This window comes from Saccopteryx leptura, chromosome 6 (genome assembly GCF_036850995.1).
Source record: "Saccopteryx leptura isolate mSacLep1 chromosome 6, mSacLep1_pri_phased_curated, whole genome shotgun sequence".
NCBI classification, from domain to species: domain Eukaryota; kingdom Metazoa; phylum Chordata; class Mammalia; order Chiroptera; family Emballonuridae; genus Saccopteryx; species Saccopteryx leptura.
Window position 1 is genome coordinate 105,471,378 of NC_089508.1, and position 21,207 is coordinate 105,492,584.

General features: G+C 39.2%; 1 protein-coding gene and 1 pseudogene across 1 annotated transcript in view; one reads left to right on the top strand and one right to left on the bottom strand.

Moving 5' to 3' along the window:
* Nucleotides 1–243: 243 nt before the first annotated feature.
* The window catches only part of SPTSSA (serine palmitoyltransferase small subunit A), a 28,371-nt gene continuing 7,407 nt past the window's right edge, over nt 244–21,207 (bottom strand). Inside the window, exon 2 of the mRNA XM_066388563.1 lies at nt 244–1,242. Coding sequence (XP_066244660.1) covers nt 1,139–1,242 — 104 coding nt within the window. The 3' untranslated portion in view covers nt 244–1,138. The remainder of the gene's footprint in view (nt 1,243–21,207) is intronic.
* Nucleotides 12,461–13,416, top strand: LOC136376507 (ubiquitin carboxyl-terminal hydrolase isozyme L5-like; annotated as a pseudogene).

Below are 21,207 nucleotides of genomic sequence, written 5' to 3' on the forward strand. Positions count from 1 at the left end.
TACTTACTGTTTATACGTCCACAGCAATAAGTTCAGAAATGTAAGTACTAGATCAATACTTAACCAATGAGAAAAAAATAAATAAAATATATGGCAACAGCCACTGATTTTTCTCTCTTTGAATTTAATGAGTTTACATCAAAAAATTAGTCATTTTACATTTAAGAAATAAAAATCTTTAAAAAAAATACAAAGTGTGAAAGAAAGGATTTTAACCACGTTTACATTTCTTTTTGCTATAGCTTTTAACAATTCATCTCATATTTTATTGCAATGTTCAAATGCATTTGCAGCACCCATTTACAATCATGAAACTGAACGTAAGGAAGTACACTGTTAATAACAATGTCACCTCAGAAGAAACTGATTCACTTTCTTTTAAAAACTCTATGGCTAATAAGCATTACACAATAATGCTACTTAACCCCCTTTTGTCACAAGAATCATCATCAAAGTTTTCTGGAAATGAGTCCACATAATTAAATATTTAAAAGGTGAAATGTCCCTTATTTTTAAGTTGAGCAAGATCCTTTTTTATTGTTGTTAAGAAACACTTAAGAGTTTTAAAGCAGAAGCTGTTGGAGTCGAGTCTAGATAGCTAAAACTGTACTCCTGAGTTCAAACTTACGAGAAGTCTTTTGTAAATAGTTCACAATAAAATATCCTCCCTCCCTATCCCCCTGCCCCAGTTTTTACAAAACTTTGGTCAAAAGTAGAAATATACCCAGGCAGATGTGTGTATGCCATACAATAGCAAGAGCAGTAAAGCCCAACTAATGACTCTGGGTTTAGAAATAGAAGGCAATTAAGATGTACTCAAAGTTACATTAAGAAAAGCTTTCATGGGGTAATATTTAAACAGTCACAAAGGTTAAGAAAATATTGGTATCAAAGTACAAATGACTACAATGTTAAAATAGACAAAAATTACTATACAAGAGCCTTTTTTAAAATTAAAAATAACACAACACATGAGTCAGGATTCTTTTCCTGTTTACTCATTCATTTTAGTCTTTATATTCATAGGGTTGGTTATGTTGACATCTAGTAGAGTTTCTCACAACATCTGATGAAGTCTCATTCCAGCTTTACAGGTGGTTCTTCCCTAAGGAACCTCTTGCTTCCGGTCACATCATGGTCATTGTACAATTTCAAAATAGTGCAGTATCGCCATGACGTGCTGAGGCATGAAGACGTATCCTGTGTACAGTGCCATCCCCACGATGGAAACCAGCATGGAATCTGAGTTGTCGTTAAGGAAACTTATTATTTTTCTGAATTTATTCAAAACTAAATCCCAATATTTTTTCTTTTTTTTAATTACTTTTATTTAAGACTTCATTTATTCATTTTAGAAAGGAGAGAGAGAGAGAGAAAGAGAACGGGGAGAGGAACAGAAAGCATCAACTCCCATATGTGCTTTGACCAGGCAAGCCCAGGGTTTCGAACCAGCAACCTCAACGTTCCAGGTCAATGCTTTACCCACTGCACTACCTCAGGCCAGGCTATCCCAACATTTTTCAATGAATGCTTTATGTTGAAGTACTCATTCACTTGATGCTTTCTCACATATATCAAGTATTTATAAAGAACTACTAACTATAGCTGCTAATACTCACTAGATTTTTTTAGCTCACTTTACCTTCACCATGACCTTACAAGGTAGTTTCTGTTATTTCCCCCATTATACTTCAAAGCATCAAACTGTTTAAAATTAAGCATAGAAAGTGACACTATTCAACCTAAGAAACAGAAATGTATAGAAATAAAATTATGTGAGTGCCTGTAAAAGGTCTACCAACTTGAATAAGTAATAAGAATGTATGATCCAAGACTTTTTAGATTTAGACCAGAATGTGGCTAAAAGCCTTAGCTTTGGAGCCAAAGCTAAAATCAATCACACACCAGTGACACAGAAACTGACAGCATCTGCTACTATTAAACATTTAGTATTATCACTAACTTTGCAACATCAAATCAAAGTCATCCTGATAATCAAAACAATAAACATTCTGTATGGTGTTCCTTCCTTCTCATTCTAAAGGGAACTGAAACTATATATGCAAATCAACAAGGGGCCCTAACAAAAATAAATAAAATCTAAGAGCTGCTCACTTTGCAGAGTCACCTAGCCATGCTAAAAGGAGCAACAGTTTTTGGACTATTGATAGAACCATGTTTTATTTAGTCGTTCATATTCTCTTCCTCTCTCTCCCTCCGCCCTTGTCTCATACCTTTGGCTCTACATAGTAGTAGCTTATCATACCTTACATTCTTTTATGAGACGATAGGGTTTATATAAACAATGTGCTTACTAATATTTGTATAACAGTTTAGATAACAAACCTCTTTTATATATTATCTTTCTTGACCTTTACAGAGTTCCTGTGAAGTGTTTATTACGACTATTATGCCTCAGGGATTGACAAAACACTGAGTGACTTGTCTAGGGCCACACAAAAAGCTGTCTTCAGAGCCAGAGAACAAACAAGCAATCTGAGTCAAATTCTAAAGTCATTCCTCACATCCAGCAAACATGGGTGAGATGTCTTCCATAACTATTTCTTTTTAGTTTCCTTTTTAGCCTCCCTTAATCCAGTTTTCTAAATAACCACGGAAAAATGGAGCAGGAGCCCTAATCAAACCACACTTCAGTTAATTCCACTGGACTTTCCGATATATAACCAAGAAATTCCCTTCACTCTCAAACCAGTTTGAGTCAGATTTTCTGTTATGTGCAAATGAAAGCACTCTAAATGATAAAAATGGAGTTCCCAATATTTTGTCTTAGGCCCTATACACTCTTGTAACTTAATCAATCACCTTCATGTTGTTGACCTGACCGCACCTTCCATACTACAGACAAATATTTCCCACAACTTACTGAACATTTCTACCTATGACATTCCATAAGGTACTGTGAATTCAACAGAGCCAAAACAACTCATTTTCTCCAAAACTAAATCTTTCTGAGTCCTATTTTTTCAACTACTTGAAAATAGTTAATATAACTATTTGAGATAAACTAGTTGATATAACTATTGATTAACTATATGCCTAGCCATCCAGTCTACAAACTGCTTTGATTCCAACTCCCCACATTCAAGTTATCTGACTTCTCCGTTCTTCTCAATCCCTACAATGGACAGACTGGAACAAGGATTCTTGTGTAAGTTACTCTTGAGGGAGTTTCATCAAAAAGGGGGTACAGAGAGAACTGGATAGAGGGTGACGGAGGACGATCTCTCTTTGGGTGATGGGTATGCAACAGAACTAAATGACAAGATAACCTGAAAATGTTTTCTTTGAATATATGTACCCTGATTTATTGATGTAACCCCATTGAAATAAAAAAAATTAAAAAAAAAAAAAAAAAAAAAAAGGGAGTGAGTAGAGAAGAACACAGCAGGTTCAGGAGCTCAGTTCCCAGGAGTGCTCTAGATGAGTGGTCCCCAACCTTTTTTGGGCCATGGACCGGTTTAATGTCAGAAAATATTTTCACGGACCGGCCTTTAGGGTGGGATGGATAAATGTGTCATGTGACCGAGATAAGCGTCAAGAGTGAGTCTTAAACGGATGTAACAAAGGGAATCTGGTCATTTTTAAAAAATAAAACATCGTTCAGACTTAAATAAAAGTCTGAACGGAAATAATGTAAGTTATTTATTCTTTCTCTGCGGACCGGTACAATGGCCCACGGACCGGTACCGGTCCACAGCCTGGGGGTTGGGGACCACTGCTCTAGAGCATGAACTGTATCACATAGTTGGTGATGCTTTGAGGCAAGGAGCCTGACCTTTTGTATCCCTTTAACTGTCGTCAATTATTGGCTGCAAGATGGGATGAGGAAATCCACCTGAGCAAGACCTCTGCCTTGGCTAAAGGCAATAGAGAAGGGGGCAGCTAGACAGCATTAGCAGACAACACTTAAAGTGATGGAAGAATCAAGGTGGGGGACCAAGAGCATTACTATGCTACTTTTCCACTGTACCTTCCAACACACCAAATCATCCCAACAAACACCATCCTATTCACAGCCATATTTATATGAGTCTTAGAAAACAACATTCTTTACTATCATACTGCTCTGCCTTTTAATATGGGTTAATAATAACATAATAGTAGTAGCAGCAGCTTTCATTTGTGAATGTCTAGTGTGTCCCCAGCAGTTAGGTACTTTAGCATGTTCAAGTAACATCCCCAATATCAGAGCAAAAATGGACTAGAGCCAGTTTCAAACCAAGTCAGTTGAACTCCAAAAACCTGTGTTCTTAAACACTATACTATAATACGTGACTTTCAACCTTTTCCATCTCATGGCACACACAAACTAATCACTAAAATTGTGTGGCACACCAAAAAATATATACTTTGCATAAACTAATCACTAAAATTCCGTGGCACACCAAAAAATACATACTGTTTTTTGCCAATCTGACCAAAAAAAATAGGTATAATTTTGACTCATTCACATGGGACAGCTATTACTGTGTTGGCTATTGCCATTCTTTTATTTGACAACCTAAGGGGAAAGAGGTCAGTGTACCTAATAAATAGTCAGGTATTGCATGTTTTAAAAATTCTTGTGGCACACCAGTTGAAAATCATTGCGATAATACCTTCCTAGATATGAAGAGTCCTATTCCTCCTAGCAAAACCTAATCCTTCTTAGAGCTCACTTAGTTATCTCCTCTTATATAAGGCCTTACTCAACACTCAAATTTTTTCCATTCTTACCCCAACCTCTTGGCAGAATTAATTATTCCCTACTGCTCATATAAAACAGCACTTATCACCTGATATTACCTATTTGTAGATACAATTATCTCATCCAGATTATCAGCTTTCTGAATACAAGAACAATGTCTTATAATTTTTGTATCTCCTACATCTAACATAAGATATACTCAGTAAATATTTGATGAATAAAGGAACAGCTCAAGAAATGTTATTTGACTCTGGAGTCACTGGGGTGCTTTCTACAAATTCACATTATGTGACTAACAAACTTTACAGCAACTGCAAAGGAAAAAAACAAAATCCATTTCTAGGCAATACTATATTATCAAAATGCTTTTTGGTTTGTAAAGCTTATATATAAATCTTTAAAAAGTGTACACCAAGCAAATGAAATGGTATAGTAATAACCTTCAGGTCATTGGCTCAAATTCAAAAAAGTGATCACTAAAAACCACTATTTTATTGCTTGTATTATATCCTTTTTTTTGTATTATATAGTCTTTATGGCACTATAATTCTCCAATTTAGTATGAAGAATATATCAGTTATGGAACATGCATAGATTAGCTTAACAGCAATTACTCCATTATGAAACAAGAATGTGCAACTTAAGCTCAATTTTATGAACACTACATTGTCTAACTTATAAATTTTTATATGCATATAAAAGCACGTTTTCCTAGATGAAACAAGAACTTTTCAAAACTTAACAATGTTTTTTGCCTGATTCAAATATAAGATACCAGAGTTCATGACTTTATATAGCATTATGTTGTAATGCATACATGTGAGAGAAAAGTAATAAGAAATAAAGAGTAATCAGCCTGACCAGACAGTGATGCAGTGGATAGAGCATTGGACTGGGGACACAGAGGACCCATGTTTGAAACCCCAAGGTCGCCGGCTTGAGCCCAAAGATCACTGGCTTGAACCCAAGGTCGCTGGCTTGAACAAGGGGTCACTTGCTCTGCTGTAGCCCCCCAGTCAAGGCACATATGAGAAGCAATCAATGAACTAAGGAGCCGCAACAAAGAATTGATGCTTGTCATCTCTCTCTCTTCCTCTGTCTGTCTCTATCTGTCTATCTGTCCCTCTTTCTGTCTCTGTCAAAAGAAAGGAAAGAAGAAAGGAAGGGAGGGAGGGAAGGCGGGAGGGAGGGAGGGAGGGAGGGAGGAAGGGAGGAAGGGAGGAAGGAAGGAAGGAAGGAAGGAAGGAAGGAAGGAAGGAAGGAAGGAAGGAAGGAAGGAAGGAAGGAAGAAGGAAGAAAGGAAAGGAAGAAAATAAAGAAGAAAGAAAGAGTAAAAAGAAAGTAATTTATAAAGAAGAAAGAAAGAAAGAGTAATTATATATGCTAAATTCAGGATAATGGTTACCTGGGGTGGGGTGAAATAGGAGAGGAAGAGGGGAGAAGCAACTGAAAAGGGGCATTAAGGAGGCTGCAAATGTATTAACGTTTTCTTCACCTAGTTGGTAGTACATGCACATTCACTGTATTATTTTGTGTGGTATTTGCATGCCTAAATCAGTAACATTTTTTTAATAAATAAGAACTGCCCTGGTTAGTTAGCCCAATGGATAGTGTTGGCCCGGCATGCAGGCATCCTGGATTCAATTCCCAGTCAGGGCACACATGAGAAGCGACAATCTGCTTCTCTTCCTCTCTCTGGCTCCATTGGTTTGAATGATGCCCCCCGGTGCTGAGGACAGCTCAGTAAAATCGAGTGTCAGCCCCAGAAGAGGGTTGCCAGGTGGATTTGTCGGAACCCATGTAGGAGTCTGTCTCTCTACCTCCCCTTCTCTTACTTAAAAAAAAATTAAAAATATAAATAAATAAGAACTGTAAAAAAAAATAGAACTGCAAAATAGTACTAGACTAAAAATTGTTTTGTATGAAAGATCTATCTCCCTTACAAAGTTTGTGTTGGGCATAACCAGATCTAATTGGTTACTAGGAAATAAACAGAATGTCTTAGCTCCCAGAAATAAAATAAACAATTCTCAATTCAGGCTAGATGAACAGAAAATGATCAAAAGTCACTTAAACCTAAATGAAAATGTCAATTTGTAAGCTGCTCAAAAAAAAAACACTTAACCTAACCTTTTACCCAGAGCCACTTATTAAATTTAACTTTTATCCTGTGTCCTCCAAAAAGTATTTCTATATTCTAATTTCATCTCTCCTAATTATTTCCAGAATCACAAGTAAGTTTCTAAAAGTGAGTTTTATTATACAATTAATTTTTTTAAGTATTCCTCCAAATTATCTTAAAGCTGTCAAACCATAAGGGAGTTTATTAAACTAACTTAATCATACTGTGACAGTCACACTAAGTGAACAAGTAGACAATAGAACCATGAGGTACTTCTACTAGCCTTAAAAAGAATGCAAACAGGGCCCCGGCCAGTTGGCTCAGAGGTAGAGCATTAGCCTGGTGTGTGAAAGTCTTGAGTTCAATTCCCAGCCAGGGCACAGGTGCCCATCTGCTTCTCCAACCTTCCCCCTCTCCTTTCTATCTCTCTCTTACCCTCCTGCAGCCAAGGCTCCATTGGAGCAAATTTGGCCCCAGCGCTGAGGATGACTCCATGGCCTCCACCTCAGGTGCTAAAAAAATGGTTCCAGGTGGATTCCTCAAAAAATTAAAAATCAAACTGCTTTTTGACCCAGCTATTCCACTCCTAGGAATATATCCTATGAATACCAAATCACTGATTCAAAAGAAGAAATGCACCCTCATGTTTACTGCAGCATTGTTTACAATAGCCAAGATCTGGAAATAGCCCAAGTGTCCATCAGTAAATGAGTAGATTAAAAAGCTGTGATACATATACACGATGGAATACTATGAGGCCATGAAAAAGAAGGAAATCTTACCCTTGTGACAACATGGATGAACCTGGAGTCTATTATGCTAAGTGGAATAAGCCAGGCAGAGAAAAAAAATATCATGATCTCACTCATATGAGGAATCCAATGAACAATGTGGACTGAGGAACAGAAGAGCGGCAGAAAAGGGGTTAAAGAGTCCAGAGGGAAAGCAGTCAGAGGGAAAGGGGATGAGAGGAGGGGATCAAAGAAAGGAAAGATATTAGTGAAAGTATATACACATAACACAGAGAGATAGAGGCAGGACAGTAAATCATGGAGGGAAGGGAGGAAGGCAATAGGGGGAGGGGGCATAGAGGGTATCAAGGAGAACACAGGGGGATATATTCGGGGGAATACTTGTAACTATGTAAACACAACAAATTAAAATCAATTAAAAAAATGGCTCCGGTTGCAACAGAGCAACACCCCAGATGGGCAGAGCATAGCCCCCTAGTAGGCTTGCTGGGTGGATCCCAGTCGGGCACATGCAGGAGTCTGTCTCTCTCCCTCCCTGCTTCTCACTTCAGAAAAAAACAAACAAAAAAAATAATGCAAACAGAAGGCACCTTTTTTTATTTATTGACTTTTCTTTCAGAGAAAGGGGTGACAGAGACAGAGAAAAAGAGAGAAAGGGGGGAGAGGAGTGGGAAATGTGCATGTGCCTTGACCGGGCAAGCCCAGGGTTTCAAACTGCAGATTTCAGCATTCCAGGTTGATGCTTTATCCACTGCACCACCACAGGTCAGGCCAGAAGGCACCTTTTATAAGTAGTTTTCTACAAATGCAATTTAAGCAACGTAGCGAAAACTGTTTCATTGTACAGAGTTGAATATTCCCTGATATTATATTTGGCACCATTTAAAATGATAGTTTTCTTAACATTCCTAGGCACTGGTTCTGTTGTGACATTGACAGAGTTAGCAACTCAAACCTAGATCACTTGCAGTGCCATGCCACTTCCAGCATCTGTTTGTTGTACTTTATTTACAGTGTTTCAAAGATACTTTAATTTTTTTTACCTTAAATTTTTTCTTTTTTTCTTTTCTTTTATTTTTTTGTCAAGGATACCTTGAGAGGTGTGTTAAAGAATGCAATGGACCTGGCCTGTGATGGTGCAGTGAATAAAAGCTTGAACCTGGAATGCTGAGGTTGCTGGTTTGAAACCCTAGGCTTGCCTGGTCAAGGCACATATGACAAGCAACCAATGAACAACTAAAGTGAAGTAACTATAAGTTGATACTTCCCGCTCCCCACCCCTCTGTAAAATCCACAAATAAAATCCTTTTTTTGTGTGTGTGTGACAGAGACAGAGACTGAGACAGAGAAAGGGACAGACAGAGACAGGTAGGCAGGAAGGGAGAGAGATGAGAAGCATCAATTCTTCATTGCAGCTCCTTAGTTGTTCAATTATAGCTTTCTCATATGTGCCTTGACCAGGGGCTACAGCAGAGTGACTAACCCTTTGCTCAAGCCAGTGACCTTGGGTTCAAGCCAGTGACCTTGGGTTTCAAGCCAGCAACCTTTGAGCTCAAGCCACTGACCGTGAGGTCGTGTCTATGATCCCACGCTCAAGCCAGCAACTCCATACTCAAGCTGTTGAGCCCTCATTCAAGCCAGGTAAGCCTGCACTCAAGCCTGTGACTTTGGGTTTTCAAACCTGGGTCCTCTGCGTCCCAGTCCAACATTCTATCCACTGAGCCACCACCTAGTCAGGGTCATAATTAAAATCTTTTTTAAAAAAAGACTCCAATGGAGCCCTGGCCAGGTGGCTCAATGGATAAAGCACTGACCCAGCAGTGGGTTTGACCCTGATCAGGGCCCATAAAAGAAGCAATCATTGACTACACAACTAAATGGAACAACTAAGTGAAACAATGAGTTGATACTTCTCTCCCCCCTCCCATTCTCTTTCTCAAATCAATGGGAAAAATTTTTTTAATGCAATGAATTGAGAAATCCACTCAAGTACCAGGTAACAAAATATAGCTGGTACACTCTAACCAGTGGTTTTCAACCTTTTTACACTTGGGGATGGGTGAAAATAGAATTATATTAGGGACCACTAAGGCAGAAATCACCCTGAGCATAAGCGAATTGACTAAGATCATTGGGTCTATAATCTTCATACATCAAGGTGGTTAACTCCTTCACAGACTGGCACAAAATTTCTGGGAGACCAGTCCACAGACTGGCAGTTGAAAAACACTGCTTTAAAAGGGTATGTTTATAATGATCTCTTGCACCTTTTCCAAAAACTACCAATTAATTTTAAGTTCTCGAGAAGGAGAGCACCGCGGCTCAGCTCTCCTTTGCTTCTACTTGTAGTGCATCACTAGATAAAACAGGCACTTCATAAGCCACTCAACGAGCAGATAATGTGCCAGGATATGTGCAGGCACTCAAAATAAATTTGTTCAAGAGCTGAATGCATAATCAGAGGCATTCATAACCCAGACATAACATAAATATGTTATGGGTTCGATGAATTAAAAAGCAGAGAAACTGTTTAACAGAGATCCCCAACTAATCAAGAGCTGATAAGTTTCCAGATAAGAAAAAAAAATGATTTTATAGTCCATACTAGGGTTCTTCTCCAACCCTTTTCCAGCAAAAACCACCAAAAAACAAAAAAAATGATTAAAAAAAGAGAAAAATGCTTAAAAATAAGTACAGTAACCAAAAGTAAGACCACAGTAACTAACAGTTCTTGTCCCAACCAGTTACTGCATTATCACTGTCTACCTTAGTAACCTATCACAAGACTTTGGAGATATCAAAGTAGTTTCTCTGTGGGAAAAGGCCAGGAACTTTTGCTCCAGTGGGTTTGACTTATCTCTTCACTAAGCTAAATAATTTCAATGATTTAAGTCTCTGATTGCACTAGTCATATTAAAAAAAAAAACCAGCTAAAATATTATCTAAAACAATCTTATCTTCTTTTAGTCAAACTTTTTTTTTTTAAACCAATTATAAATTGTTATTTTTATGCTTAGAAATACTCAACAGTCTTGCTAAATCAAATTTATTTTAAGGAACCATCCCACTGAAAATAAAAATAAAGCATTTGACAAAGTAGTACCATAGGCTGTTTGGTGAAAACCAATCAAAGCCCTAAGTGAAAGCAGTCACAGGAAAAGAATTATAGCCTTCAGCAAGAAACATCCCTCAGCTCAGCTGACACACAGGTAGAAGTCCTTTTAGCTCTATTTCAAGACACTTAAAAATTAGCATCTGTAGCCAGACCAGTGGTGGCACAGTGAATAGACCATCGGCCAGGGACGTGAGGTCCCAGGTTCAAAACCCCAAGGTTTCTGGCTTGAGTGCAGCTCACCAGCTTGAGGACAGGGTCACCAGCTTGAGCGCGGGGTCACCAGCTTGAGTGTGGGATCATAGACATGACCCCATGGTCTCTGGCTCGAACCCAAAAGTCACTGGCTTGAGCCCAAGGTCACTGGTTTGAGCAAGGGGTCACTGGCTCGGCTTCAGCCCCCACCCCCCCCACCCCACCCCCTTTAAGGCACATATAAGAATCAATCAATGAACAACTAAAGTGATGCAACTACAAGCTTATGCTTCTCAGATCTCTCCCTTTCTGTCTCTCTCTCTCTCAAAAAAAAAAAAATTAGCACCTGCACCCAGGCTCCTTCTCTAGAATGGCACACCTCCAAGCTATCACAGAGCTCTCTACTAGTGAAGGCCACACATCCTCCTGCACCTCATCAGTGGCAGCCCATACCATCTGCATTGCTTCAGCAATTCCAGTCAGCCCTGTCCACATGTGTTTAATGCCCAATGGGGCAGCTTCGAGCCTACCTGCCCAGGCTACCCAAGCTATCCCCCAAGATGCCAATCATTGCTTTTGTTAGTGCCTGCTTACTAAATTGAATAGATTTCAAGTGGTCTGCTCCAAGGCTATTGTACCAGGAACCAGAAACACATATAAGATATGATGGCTGGAATTTCTGTATTGGTAGTAATTCTACTTTTATAACTATTGATCATAAATACTCTCTTTCTGTCATTCCATCACTACTATTCTCTCAGCATTACAATTTATGAAAAGTATATACAGTATACTGTATTCAGTAGATCTTCTGGGACATATAGTTTAATTATTAAATCTGAGCATTGTTTGTTTATTAGTTTTTTAGATTTTAGAGAAAGGAGAGAGAGGAGAGCAGGAATGGGAAGCATCAACTCATTGCTTCTCCTACGTGCCTTGACTGGGCAAGCCCAGGGTTTCATATCAGCAAATTCAGCATTCCAGGTTGACACTTGATCTATCCACTGCACCACCATAGGTCAGGCTGTTATTGTTTTTTTAATCAAAAGAATTTATCTTATCTTTGCTTCAAAGTACCATAAACATTATATCACTCAAAGCCTGAGAGCGGGGTCACAAAGTCTTAAAGCAGAGTTCAACAGCAGGTTTGACTACAGCAGGCGCTTGGGCGGCCAGCATCCAGGTGGAGTGGATAGTGTGTGGCTGGGCCCAATGGGCAATGCCCAGGAGTGCTGCTCCATGGAATGTGACCCTGCGGTCTTCACCAAGCTCCTTAAATGATTCAGTTGCCAGGAGCCCAACTAGAAGAAATATAAAGCTTAGAGCCTCAGAATTTTAAAAATTAAAGCCACTTCATGGGTTAATTTTTCCTTTTGAGTGGCAACCAGAAGAACCAGCAGGCTCTGTGGTTCAGGACTCCAGATTTGAAACAATATTTTTGCCAAGCAGGTAATAATGTTTGTGCTACTCAAGCCATAGTAAGTGCATTATTGAATTGTACTCATCAAGATGTCCATTTAGGAGAGATAGTTTCAGAGTTTAAAGAATTTTCACAAAGTTTTGATGCAGCTATGAAAGATTTGGCACTCAGCAATTTAGATCTGATTGGAAAAACACGAAACAGCTTCACCAGAGAGCAAATGTTTGGATTTGATGCAAAGACATCAGCAAAAATGCCTGACCAGGCGGTGGCGCAGTGGATAGAGCGTCAGACTGGGATGCAGAGGACCTGGGTTTGAGACTCCGAGGTCGCCAGCTTGAGTATGGGTTCATCGGGTTTGAGCATGGATGACCAGCTTGAGCCCAAGGTCACTGGCTCGAGCAAGGGGTCACTAGATCTGCTATAGCCCCTCAGTCAAGGCACACATGAGAAATCAATCAATGGACAACAACTAAGGAACCTCGACAAAGAATTGATGTTTCTCATCTCTCTCCCTTCCTGTCTGTCTGTCCCTATCTGTCCCTCTCTCTGACTCTCTCTGTCTCTGCCACACACACGAAAAAAAAAAAAGACAGCAAAATAAGAAGATGCTTTTTACTTTGTTGGTTATGTTCCTGTTAATGGAAGACTATATGAATCAGACAGATTAAGAGAAGCACCAATTGATTTAGGTGCATGCAATCAAGATGACTGAATTAGCGCTATGAGACCAGTCATAGAAAAAAAGATACGAAAGCACGGTGAAGGTGAAATTCAATTTAATTTAATGGCCATTGTGTCTGACAGAAAAATTATATATGAACAGAAGATAGCAGAGTTACAAAAACAACTTGCTGAGGAACCCATAAATACAGTTCAGGGTAATATATTAAGTGCTATTCAGTCAGAGTTTGCCAAAAATCAAATGTTGATTAAAGAAGTGCGGACATTAAAAAGATATAAAATTGAAAGTATCAGAAGAAAGCATAATTACCTGCCTTTCATTATGGAATTGTTAAAGACTTTAACAAAACACCGGCAGTTAATACCTCTAGTAGAAAGGGCAAAAGGAAAAAGAATGCAAAGAAAGCCCAGGAAACCAAATGAACAAGATGCTCTGGGATGTGTACACGTTTCTGCTTCAGATTTATTTTCACAGAAACCATTAAGTATAGAGAACTCTGAGTAACACCCTAATTGACTCAGTGCACGTTTGGCAAGAGTACCAGTCTGTCTTGTCTTTAATGCGTAGATTCATAAACGTTTCCCTACTTGCATCATGTGCATGTAGTGCCTAGTAAGTAAAAGTGATGTTAAGAGTACTTGTCTAAACATACAATGGGGTAAAGATAGTCTATTCAATAAATGATGTTGGGAAAACTGGAAAGATACACACAAAACAATTAAATAGACCACCTTCTTCATACACAAGAATAAATTCAAACTGGATTAGACTTAAATGTCAGACTCAAAAACATAAAAATCCTAAAAGAAAACAGGCAGTAATATCTCAAACATTTCTCATAACAATATTTTTTCTGATACATCTTCTCAGGCAAGAGAAACAAACAAAAAAAATAAACAAATGGGACTATACTAAACTAAGAAGTTTTGAATAGCAAAAAGATACCATCAACAAAATGAAAAGACAACCCACTGAATGGGAGAGCATACTTGCCAATGATACATCTGATAAGGGGTTAATATCCAAAATTTATAAAGAATTCATAAAACTCAACACCAAAAAAAAAATCCAATTAAAAAATGGTCAAAGGACCAAAATACACACTTCTCCAAAGAGGGCATACAGATGGCCAATAGACACATGAAAAGATGCTCAATTTCACTAATAGTCAAAGAAGTGCAAATTAAAACCACAATGAGATATCACCTCATACATGCCAGAATGGCTATCATCAATAAACCAACAAACAAGAAGTGTTGGCAAGGATGTGGAGGAAAGAGAACCCTCTTGCTCTGTTAGTGGGAATGCAGATTGCTGCAGCCACTGTAAAAAGCATTATAGAATTACCTCAAAAAATTAAAAATGAGCCCTGGCCAGTTGGCTCAGTGGTAGAGCGTCGGCCTGGTGTGCAGGAGTCCTGGGTTTGATTCCCAGCCAGGGCACACAGGAGAGGTGCCCATCTGCTTCTCCACCCCTCCCCCTCTCCTTCCTCTCTGTCTCTCTCTTCCCCTCCCGCAGCCAAGGCTCCATTGGTGCAAAGTTGGCCCTGGGTGCTGAGTATAGCTCTGTGGCCTCTGCCTCAGGCGCTAGAATGGCTCTGGTTGCAACAGAGCTATGCCCAGATGGGCAGAGCATCACCCCCTGGTGGGCATGCCGGGTGGATCCCAGTCGGGCACATGCGGGAATCTGTCTGATTGCCTCCCCGTTTCCAACTTCAGAAAAATACAAAAAAAAAAAATTAAAAATGAAACTGTGTTATGACCCAGCAATTTTACTTCTGGGAATATATCCAAAGAAACCCAAAGCAATAATTCAAAATAGTATATGCACCCCCACAGTATTATTTTTAATAGCAAAGATTTGGAAGCAGCCCCAGTGCCCATCAGTAGATGAGTGGATAAAAAATCTGTGGAACATTTACACAATGGAATACCACTTGGCCGTATAAAAGAAGAAAATCTTACCTTCTACAAAAGCATGGATGGACCTGGGGAATGTTATATGCTAAGCCAGTCAGAGAAAGACAAGTACCATATAATTTCTTATACGTGGAATCTAAGGAACAAAATAAACTAACAAACAAAATAGAAACAGACTCATAGATACAGAGAACAGACTAACAGCTGTGAGACAGGAGGTGGGGGGGGGGGGGGTCTGGGTGTAAAAGGTGAAGAAATTAAGAAAAAAAAATACCCAGCCCTGGCCAGGTAGTTCAGTTAGCGCATTTCCAGACATCCCAAGGTTGCAGGTTCAATCCCTGGGCAGGGCACATACAGGCATTAAACAATGGATGCATATATAAGTGGAACAAGAAAAATCAATGTTTCTTTCTTTATCTCTCCTCTCCTCTCTCTTTCTCCTCTCTTCTCTCAAAAAATCAATAAATAAGTTTTTTAAAAATTTAAACTACACAAAGAGGCCCACACCATAAAATACAAGAGATTAAAAAAAGAGAGAGAATCTTAAAAGCAACAAGAGAAAAGCAGTTAGTTACCTACAAGGAAGTTCCCATAAAACTGTTAACTGATTTCTCAAGAGAAAATTTGCAAGCCAGATGGGATTGGCAAAAAATATTGAAAGTGATGAAAAGCAAGGACCTATAACCAAGATTACTCAACCCAGCAAAGCTATCATTTAGAATCAAAGGACAAAGAACTTTCCAGACAAGAAAAAGCTAAAGGAGTTCATCATCATGAATTACTATATATGAAATATTAAAGAGACTTCTTTCTTTTCCTTTTTCTAGCTAAAGAGACAGAGACAGAAAGAGAGAAGAGAGAGGGGCAGATAGGGACAGACAGGCAGGAAGGGAAATAGATGAGAAGCATCAATTCTTCATTGTGGCACTTTAGTTGTTCATTGATTGCTTTCTCCTATGTGCCTTGACCAGTGGGTTCCAGCAGAGTGAGTGACCTCTTTCTCAAGCCAGAGACATTGGACTCAAGCCAGCGACCTTGGACTTCAAGCCAGCAACCATGGGGTCATTTATGATCCCACATTCAAGCCAGAGACCCCTCAATCAAGCTGGTGAGCCTGCAGTCAAGCTGGCGACTTCCAGATTTCGAACCTGGGTCCTCTCCATCCCAGTTCGATGCTCTATCCACCATGCCACTGCCTGGTCAGGCAAAGGGTCATCTTTAAGAAGAAGAAAAACATATATATATATATATATATATATATATATATATATATATATATATTCCAATAAATACATATCTATCAACAATTGATTCTAAAAAACAAAATAAATAAACAAGCAGAACAGAAACAGACTCATAGATACAGACAACACTTCGATGGTTGCCAGATGGGAGAGGAGTTGGGTAAAAAAAGGTGAGGAGATTAAGAAGTAGAAATTGGACTGACCAGGCAGTGGCACAGTGAATAGAGCATTAGCCTGAGATGCTGGGGACCCAGTTCAAAAACCCCAAGATCACCAGCTTGAGTGCAGGCTCATTCATCTTGAGCGTAGGGTCACCAGCTTGAGCGTGGGATCATAAACATGACCCCATGGTCGCTAGCTTGAGCCCAAAGGTCACTGGCTTGAAGGCTAAAGTTGCTGCTGGCTTGAGCAAGGGGTCACTCGCTCTGCTGCAGTCCCCCGGACAAGGCACATATGAGAAAGCAATCAATGAACAACTAAGGAGACTAAGGAGCCGCAACGAAGAATTGATGCTTCTCATCTCTCTCCCTTCCTGTCTGTCCCTAACTGTCCCTCTCTCTGTTTCTATGTCTGTCACACACACACACACACACACACACACACACACACACACAAATCCAAATATACACAAACTGGACCCTAAAGTATATGAATTTAAAGCTAATTTAAGTTTAGGGTTAAGTTTATTGCATTCTGAGTTTTGATAAACTGCCCGTATGTATGTGATTTATATATTGTGATACAATAAGTTAACAAATATATTCAATTGTTCTAGAAAAGAATTCATTGACACAGTATGGTGATTACCAGAGGAAAAGGGGACTAGAGGAAGACAGTAAAGGGTAAAGGGGAAATAGATGGTGATGGAAGAAGGCTCAACTTGGGATGCGGAACACATAATACAATATACAGATGATCTATTACAGAACTGTACACCTGAAATCTATGTAATTTTATTAACCAATGCCACCCCAATGAACTCAATAAAAATAAAAATGTAACTAAATAAATAATGAGTGCCCAAATTCCATTATCTGACATTAGGTCTGAGAACTTGTGTTGATTCCCTGGATATATGACTACCATAATGATCCTAGAAAATGAACAAATAATATTCTTCATCTGTTATGACTAAAATTAATCATTTAATCTTTTAGCTCAGTTAAATGCTTAAAATTTATGTCAGATCTTGATTAAATTGGATTTGTTTCTTCTCATCACTAATGAGGGGAAAATCAGTATTTCTGGCTTTGATATCTAAATATTTTGAGAATTTTAAAACTGAATTTTATCTTCTATACAATTATTTGGAAAAGTATGATTTTTTTGTGTGTGACAGAGACAGAGTCAGAGAGAGGGACAGATAGGGACAGACAGACAGGAAGGGAGAGAGATGAGAAGCACCAATTCTTTGTTATGGTACTTTAATTGCTCATTGATTGCTTTCTCATATGTGCCTTGACCGGGGGCTACAGCAGACAGAGTGACCCCTTGCTTGAGCCAGAGACCTTGGGCTCAAGCTGGTGAGCCTTGCTCACACCAGATGAGCTTGTGCTCAAGCTGGCAACCTCGGGATTTTGAACCTGGGTCCTCCGTGTCCCAGTGTGACGCTCTACCCACTGCGCCACCACCTGGTCAGGCTGGAAAAGTATGATTTTAATGCAGCTCATTTGAAAAGGATAAAAGTTCAATTTCTAGTGATTTTCATTGCTGTCAGTACATAAAGTAATAAACATCCCAATTTTAGTTTCGCAAACTTTACAAAAAATAATGTGAAGCAATGGAGACAGGACCCAAGTCACCTCTTCTGACAAATCCCTGTATCACATGCTGAAACACCACAGAATATCTACGTGTGCCCTGTTCCCACTGCCATCAACCTCTCATGACTTTCTCTGCCTGTCCTAGTAGAGACCACCTAGTTCTTGTGTATGGTTTTCTTCACCTTGCACCTTTTCCAAAACTACTCAAGTAAAAGTTATAATATCCTTAGGAGTATAAATAAGGGATATTTGATCATTCTCACTTAGGCAGCAAAATATCAAGGCAGTGCAAACACACTAGAGCAGTAGTTAAACTCAAGCACAGGAGTCCTGGGGTACAAGGCTGTCTGGAATGGCAGGATCAGTTAAGGGGTCCTTCAGCTGCCACTGTACAGAGGACCCGAGAATTGCTGTGACCGGCTAGCTCTTCTTCCTGTGCCACCTTATAACTTCACTTCTCCCACTTTACTTCCTGAATCTTACAATTATGCATTTCCCCAGGGTATAAAAGATCCCCTGAGACTGTGAACAAAGGAATAACTAACTTGGGTTGTACTTTATTTCATTCAAGTAACAAACTCCTGGCACGCCTCCAAGACTTATCTATCTATCCATCTAACAACTATAATTCAGAACTGAGCCACCTTTTCAACCACAGCCCAGCAGAATGGTTTCTGCAAAGAAGGGTGGTAAGAAGGGCGATTCTGTCATCAATGCAGTAGTGACAGGGGAATCCACTATCATCTTCACAAGCACACCCATGCAGTGGGCTTCCAGAAGAATGCCCTTCAAGCACTCAGAGGTCCAGAAATTTGCAATGAGGAGATGTAAATTCAAGATGTGCCCATTAACACCAGGCTCAACAAAGCCTTCTGGGCCAAAGGAATAAAGAATGTCCCATACCATAGCCAACCAAGCATGGTTGTCCAGGAAACATAATGAGGATGAAGATTCACCAAACAAGTTCTGCACATTGGTTACCTGGCACTACTTCCAAAATTCTTCACATAATCAACATGGGTGAGAATTAATCACTAATTGTCGGACAAAGTTATAAAAGCAAAAAACAAGTGAGATAGGAGTTAAGGTGCTTACATCATAATCTGAACAGAAATAATGGTATTGAGCTTTCTGACAGACATTAAGATTGATTTTGCCTACTTGGCTTCACAATGAAGTCTGGCTTTGCCAATTAGGTTATGTGATGAATATATTCTACGAATTGTATAAGAAAATTATACTTTTAAGGTTTTAACAAAATTTAAGCAATAAAATACATGTATGAAAAGCAAGAAATTAAATCCTTTTATAACTGCCTAAATGTATTATGAAAGATTTCAGATTTCAACTAAATGAGTGAAAGGATACACATTACATGCTTTGGGGGCTACACAAACAAAAAATCTGAATACCTCTGAGCTGGAGGATTGGAAGTATTAATTTGCCCGTTATAATTATTCCTATGCCTGCTTTCCCTATTCGTCCTTGGTAATGGAAAAAATGAAAAGCTGAGTTCATTTCTACAAAAGGAAGGTCAAAAGGAAATGGCAACTAAAAAAAGAAAAAAAGGAAATGGCATAAAATATAAACAAAATACTAAGAACTGTTGGGAAGAAATTTATTTTCTGCATAAGTTTGAAGATGGTGCAAAAATGTACAGGTTATTTCAAGGTTATTCTGAAATCACATTTTGTGTGAAAGCACCTTGAGAAAATCCTTCTAAAAGGCATTAAGCTTATTGACCTAAGACTATTTTTCTAGAAGTAACCCTCTCTGATATTAAAAACTTTACCTAATCATCAAATCACATGCTGATTTTTACTGGAAGTCTATTTAGACTTTCCGATGATTCTATATGTATAAATATTTTCTTTTATGTATACACATTTGAGTTTACTCTTCATTTAACTTTTAAAACACAACTATAGTTAAATATTAAAACAGTAGCAAATAATGAGCATATTATAATTATAGTCCTTCACTCATTCACTACTGCATCTAAAATGCCAGCAGTGAGTGTTATTCACTGGCCCCGTTTAGCAGTCTGACCCTCAACACCACCCCCAGGAGGATGGTCATCATCCTCATGTGCTTCTCCATTATACTGGAGCCATCTTTCTTGATTTAGATCAAAGTCCACCTGTTCTACCTGGCCCATTTCATCAGTCTCTTCTAATTCCTTCCTTGCAGGTAGGGGTTTTTCCAGCAAAAGGAGCTATTAGGACAGAGAGTCATTCTCGGGAAAGTTTACCTTAAATACAATGATTAAGTGACCCTTTTCATATGGCCAGTGATAAACTGGCATGCCTTCAGTTAGTATACATTTGGTATCTCCATGCTTGACAATCTGATCTAGATGAGATGTAATAACTATGGCTCAGTAGTCAAGAGTAGATATTGATTTTGGAAGCCACACAATGCTTCAACTATCTGTATGTCCATATACATGTAAAAGTCTCGTCAAGTAAAATAAGCCTACTGCCCTCCCTCCATGTTCACTCTGCTCCAGCCAAACCTGCCTCATAATGGCCTTCACATAGGCCAGGCAGGCTCTGGACACAGGGACTTTGACCTGGCTGTTCCCTCTGTCAGCTATGCATGTCCCTCAGAGTCTACCCTACCCCTTCTCAATCAAGCCTCTTTAGAAACAGCAACTCCATCCCACGCACAGATTTCTTATCCCATGACCCACTTTTCTTTTTCTGTAATGCTCATCATCTAACATACTATATAATTCATTTACTATAAAGTTCCACAAGGACAGAGATTTTTGTCTCATTTTCTTACTGCTGCATCACAAGCACCTAGGCCAGCATCAGACACAAGGTATTCACAGAGAAGTATGCTGAATTAGTAAGTGGCCCCAACATGCTTTTTCAATTGGACTTCCACCTATTCTGCCTTAAACAATCCCTGCTCCAGCTTGTCAGCCAGATATACTGGCCATCCCAACACACCTCTATATCCCAGTCCACACCTTCTTCCAACCTGGGAAAAACAAAAACACTCATAATACCTCCCAAAGGGCTCCAAATACAGCAGTCCGCTCTGCACTTGCTGCCCAGCTCCCCAAGCTGACCTGACAGGGGGCATCCACCTGAGGACTTGTGTAAATGTCATTTTTCCTGAAACAGCTCTAATTTCCTTGAAGGAAGAAACGAAGTCCATCTTCTCGGAAACTTACTACAGAACTCAGTAAATTAAAAATGAGAAAAAAACATGCCTGACCTAGTGGTGGCGCAATGGATAGAGCATCGGGCTAGGATGTAAAGGACCCAGGTTTGAAA